Source organism: Theropithecus gelada, chromosome 6 (genome assembly GCF_003255815.1).
Source record: "Theropithecus gelada isolate Dixy chromosome 6, Tgel_1.0, whole genome shotgun sequence".
Taxonomy (NCBI): Eukaryota; Metazoa; Chordata; class Mammalia; order Primates; family Cercopithecidae; genus Theropithecus; species Theropithecus gelada.
Window position 1 is genome coordinate 37,377,729 of NC_037673.1, and position 6,085 is coordinate 37,383,813.

Genomic DNA, 6,085 nt, shown 5'->3' on the forward strand with positions numbered 1-6,085 from the left:
TCTTGAATTGTAGCTCCCATAATTCCCACATTGTGGGAAGGACCTAGTGGGAGGTAATTGAATCATGGGAGCTGGTCTTTCCCATGCTGTTGTGATAGTGAATCTCACAAGATCTGATGGTTTTACAAAGGGCAGTTCCCCTGCACACACTCTCTTGTCTGCTGCCGTGTAAGACATAACTTTACTCCTCATTTGCCTTACGCCATGATTGTGAGGCCTCCCCAGGCAGGTGGAACTGTGAGTCCATTAAACCTCTTCCTTTTATAAATTACCCAGTCTTGGATATGTCTTTGTTAGCAGCGTGCAAACAGTCTAATACAGAGAATAACCCCTTAAATGAAATTGCCTTTTCAGACTTTACATTTCTTCCTGTAATTTGCCATTTAATTTCCTTTTTTAAATCCAAGAAACCAGCATTGCAATTTCTTAGTAGTTAAATCTCATTACAACTATCATTGACGAGCTGGTGTCTTACGAAGCACTGCCAGATATCCTTGGAAGACCATGTTCCTTTTTTCCCCCTGAGAAGTTAAATTATCTAATTCAAAGGAGTTTTTAACCTGGACAAATTTGTTCTTGAACAGATTTGTCCATACCTAACTGGTCAGCATCTTTACCAGAACATGAAATATGTAACAAGCACCAATTGCCTTGTTGTAGCATGTTAGAAAGCCAGTTAGGAATTCAGCAACTCATGGCCTATCAAAACCTGTAGCTGCTTTTTGAAATGTAAGAGCTGTGACCTGTGTATAGATATCGTAACAGTGTCTTAAAGTGACAGCAAGAAGTTTAACCAACTGGGTTGTGTATGGGGACAGCTTGGGCTCTAGGTAGTTGTGTGAGGTAACTGGAGAGACAGGAATAATGATCAACTTATGCACGAGCAGTTCTAGTATATGACTTATGTCAGACAACATCAGCATGAGTTGTGGATGGTTTATGCTTCTTCCCCAGGATAATAAAAAAACAGCAAGAGGTAATACAAGGTTTATCCCGGTTTTCTTGCCAATCAAAGGAATTATAGTTGTCATTATTTTTACCATTCTGGAATTATGTGGATATAACAATTGAATTTTAAATGAAAATACAAGCTGAAATATATAACCTGCAGATGTGCTTTAATGTTTCTTCATAATGTGATAGAGCTGTTTTTAAGAATAGAATCAGAGTAGCGTGACCGAAAGGGGCAGACATTATAACCGCTTGACATTTTCTTGGAGGTATTTCTTATGTGAGTAGTGTGAAAAGGGATGTCATTGAACCAGGTATGTTTACAAAGCACAGAAAGTCTGTGCAGATTGCTTGATGTACTATGTGGCAGTATTACAGCCATGTACCAGTGATGTGTCCTAAAATGCTTGGTATTTCCATACACTGGGCTGAGTGTGGGAATGCAGGGGATATTCATTTGTTTGCTTTGGTTTTTATTTTTGCAGGCTGAAATTCATTAGATAAGAAAACTAACTCAGGTTTTCCCATTTATGTGTACTATAAACACATATTTGGACTATTGAAGTCTAGGGACAACCCAGAGAGCTTAATAAATGGTCTTACTAAAGATCGTGTAGATTCTTGCTTGGTGACTATAGTTTGTTCTTCCATACGGTCCCAGTTACCCTGGGTCAGGTGGAGGGTGGTTAGGATGTGTGACGTTCCACTGAATTTGATGCATTTTCACTTAATTTTTTTTTTTTTTTTGAGATGGAGTCTCGTTCTATTGCCCAGGCTGGAGTGCAGTGGCGGAATCTTGGCTCACTGGAAGCTCACCTCTTGGGTTCACACCATTCTCCTGCCTCAGCCTCCTGAGTAGCTGGGACTACAGGCGCCCACTACCACACCTGGCTAATTTTTTGTATTTTTAGTAGAGACGGAACTTCACCGTGTTAGCCAGGATGGTCTCAATCTCCTGACCTCGTGTTCCACCTGCCTTGGCCTCCCAAAGTGCTGGGATTACAGGCGTGAGCCATCGCGCCCGGCCCATTTTCATTTTATTTAAGGAAAGGATAGTGTGTACAGTCTGCCACAGTGGGTAAACCTTTAAAAGAATCTTTGGCTCTTTTCCTGAACATAATTAAATTTCCATTATCTTTTTCTTTGCCAGAAGTTTAATGATTTATATTTAATAATTGAGTTGTAATTTATTCCCCACTTTTGCTCCCACTCGATGAAGGAAGCAAAATCTAATGTAACAAATACTTTCTGACTAAATTTTTCCTTCTCTAACTTTTCTTTTAGGACTCAGCCCAAAACCATGTTTGCCCAAGTTGAATCTGATGATGAGGAAGCAAAGAATGAGCCAGAATGGAAAAAACGTAAAATTTGAAGAATCTCATTTGAAAGCTGTTTGCATGAGTGGGAGGGATATGGGACAGGTTTGAGGTTTTTTTTTTTTTTTAATGCTCTTGAAATTAAAAATTCATTTTTATGAATAGGTTTTGTCCTTTGCATTATTGAACTGGTCAAAAGTTTGGTAGCTAGGCTTCACTAAAATTGTGCTTAAATTTTCTTACCTGCAACTATTAAACTGATTACAGATAAACAAGAAGCAGATTCTTAGTCTATTACCAAGTACTTTAGGTATTTGGAAACTTTATTCAACAATTATTGGTCTTGTCCAGATTCTCATAACCATAGAGAGGAAAATGTACATTGAGATGTGCATCTGTCTTTAGCAATTCTAGGATCATAATATAGAAATAGAGATCAAAAAGTTTAATGTTTCTGTATAATTTCACAACAGTTGTTTACATGACTGTAAAAAATTAGGCTGAGTTCAAACCAAATGCATTGCCGTACTAGGAAAGAATATGTATCTCATTATCCTTCAACAGCAGAATACAGTGGTCAGGAGTTAGGAGTGAGCTTTGAAGTCAGACTCATGTGGATTCAAGTCCTGGCTTTGCTCTTTACTTCTGGGTCATCTTAAGAGAGTTATTTACTTTTCTAGCCTCAGATGATGAAATAGTACCTACTTTGCAGGTTTGTCAGAAGAACTAAATGGGACATGCCTCACAGAGCATTTAGTACAGTACCTGGTACACAATAAATGTACATAAAATATTTGTTTTTTTAAAATAGGGCTAATATTTACTTTGCTTGATTTTTATCAGTACAAATTAGAAAGGTATAGAAATGCTTTGTAAATTTAAAGACTATATAAATAGAAGACATTAAAAATTCTAAAAAATCATTGTGCTTTTGTGACTAAAAAGCTACAACAAAAGTTGGCAGTTTGTCCAAAATAATAATGCATCAATAGAATAAAATTCTGTGCATTGGTTTCACACAGACATTGGGTAGTTTTTGCATGTTAGTCACCTCTAGACAGGTTTTTTAGGACTTGCCTTCTCCCCTCCTGCTCTCATCTGTTCTAGTGAATTCAATAATTATAAAAATGCATGATGATCCCAAAAGTATATCAGAAAACTCCTGGTTTTACAGGCTTCATGTACCCACACGTGCTTGCCAAAAAATACTTTAAAACCACTTGTACTCACACAGCTCCCTTGTCTCTGCAGATTCTGAGGTGGCAGTGGGCGTTGTTTTATAGATAAATCCTTAAAAACTTCATTCTCATACACTTTCTGGGTCCTTCCTTCCTACCCCCATCCTCATCCTGTTCCCCTTCTCTTGTGACTCAGCTTATAGGTAATAGGTAAAAAGAAAAGAACTAACATCTACTGAGTGTCTGCTATATAATGAGTACTATCCCAAGCCCTTTACTTGTGTTAGCTGATTTAATCCTCACAAAAACCCTATGAGTAGGTAAAATTGCTAAACCCATTTTCCAGATGAGGCAAAAGAGATTGAACATGTCAAATCATATGTCTGAGGTCACAGCCACGGAGGGCCACATGACAGCACCCAAGATCTCTAAACATCAGTGATTAACAAATGGTCCCAAGTTTTCTATTCCTTTTGAAAAACACTTCATTCAAAATCAATTACAGACCAATATTTTGTTCCAGCTGCTTAGAAAGTATAAATTTATTACTTCTTGGATAAAATTTACTGAAAGCATCTCACATTTTCCCCCATCTTAACATAAACATTGCACCATATGGAAGTATTCGTCTTGTACAGCCAAAAGTTGCAGTGGAGGGTTGGGGGAGGAATAAAAACTTGATCATAGTGGTCTTGGCGGAGTCAGCTATGATGTAAGGGGAGAGAAAGGCAAATTTAGCACGAAGATGATTTTCTCATCGTTACCCACAACACAAGTAGGCCTTTTCATGTTTGAGAGGATCTGTCTCACTCTAGAGTTTTATAAATAATTATTTTTTTCACGGAAGATTGGCAGCATGCACATACGGACTTCAATTTCAAATTCGGTAAGGGAGGAACTTAGAACCAGGACTGGACAAATAGTGTATGTTCATTTGACCTGCAATCCTGTCACCAGAATGGGCATCAACAGCTGTTTATCTTACAGGCCCTCACACTCCCCATGTCCCTCAGGCCTCATTATCTTCCCCCATACAACCTTGTATTTGGTCACCTTCGTTTCTAGTTGCTCAAAGAAGGAACTGGCAGTCATCCTAATAACTCTTCCCTCACTCCCTACTCCTGCCCATTTAATTATTTACCAATTTCTTCGCATACTGTCTTCTGAATCTCTCATATTTGCCCTTCCTCTCTTTCCCTACCACCCCTTTAGAATTTAGACCCTCTTTTAGCCTTCACCAGCACCACTCAGGAGCCTCCTACCCAGCTGATCTTCCTGTTTTTCATTAGGTCTTCATCTAACCCATCTTTCATTGTGTCATCAGAGTTGGTCTTCTAAAGTCAAAATCTGTCATTTCATTCTTTTGCCTAGAGCCTTCCAGAGGCTCTATGTCAATAGTTCTCATTCATTTATGTGGCAGTTGAGGACATCCAGGATTCGGCCTTTCCCTGTCTTTCATGCTCTAACTCCTGCTGATCTGGCACATGCTTCTGAGGCCCAGCCACACTGAACCCAGAAGCTACTATGTTCTTTGGCACGTGAATGGCTTTGCACATGTTGTCCCTTCTTCCACCCTTGTCTGCTTGGAAAATTCCTATTTGATTTTGGAAATAGGAATAAATTTCACCTTCCCAAGCAGACAGTTTGTGATTCGATAGTTACTTACGTATCTCTCAATTATAGCCTCCTTTTATGTTGCATTATGATTGTATATGCACAAATGACTTGTGGGCCAGTAGTGTGTGCCCATGCATGTACATGCATGTTTCCTCACTACGATGTAGATTGTAAAGCTGAAGAGCATTGGGTTCAGTAAATATTCAGTAAGTTTGTTTAATAAATTAGAGGAGCCATGTTCTATTCACATTTGTATACCTAGACCCTAGCCCCGAGAAAGGGTTTAAAAAGAGGCTTATTCAGTCTTTGGCAGAGGGAGGGAATGAAACAGGCAAGGATGAAGAAGGAATGGGAAAAGAATGAGGTGTGAGAAGTGCTGCCTCGCAGATGGAAAGGAGGATCATTAGTACTGAAGGTTGGTCTGCATCCAGGCTGCATTACCTCTTCTCTGTGGGGATTTATTCACAGCTAACTGTGATGGCTCAAGGAGGAAGCAGGATTATCTGTGCTATTCCTGGCAGGGCATAGCAAGTTCTAAGCCACTATGACATCCTCAGGTACTTGCCTCCTGTCCCGTTGGACTTGATACTGGGAAGGTCATATGACCCTGAGTTACCAAAGATCTGAGCGATCTCTAGCATGGGGATTCTTAAGCTAGGCAGGGTGTCTGTGAACTCCCTCAAATTTTATGCAGAATGCTTTGCTTATATTCGTACATTTTTCTGTGGAGAGAATCCATAAATTAGACTCAATTTGAAGATATTGGGTACAGCAAGAGGGGAAAACATAAAGATAAGAGTCTTACGATAGTAGAGAAATCTTGATCTGTGATCTTGGGGAAAAGCTGTCTACATAAAGGTTGCCATCTTCTTCTGAGGAGAAACTTCCCTGGTTAGCATTACTTTAAGGATTCCAGTGGGTGTAGTTCCAAGAGTGTAGAGGGACCCCTCTGACTTGTGAGACTGTGAACCTAAGGTTCAAGGTCCTGAAGTTTTGCTACTATGTGGATGGCAAGGGCAGTCT

The 6,085-nt window shown here is 39.5% G+C and overlaps 1 protein-coding gene across 3 annotated transcripts in view; it reads left to right on the top strand.

The window, feature by feature from the left end:
- Nucleotides 1–2,429, top strand: part of WDR70 (WD repeat domain 70) — a 360,510-nt gene extending 358,081 nt beyond the window's left edge. For all 3 annotated transcript variants that reach the window (XM_025388244.1, XM_025388245.1, XM_025388246.1), the window contains one exon: nucleotides 2,236–2,429. In XM_025388244.1, the coding sequence (XP_025244029.1) occupies nucleotides 2,236–2,323 (88 nt within the window). In that variant the 3' untranslated portion in view covers nucleotides 2,324–2,429. The remainder of the gene's footprint in view (nucleotides 1–2,235) is intronic.
- Nucleotides 2,430–6,085: the final 3,656 nt, after the last annotated feature.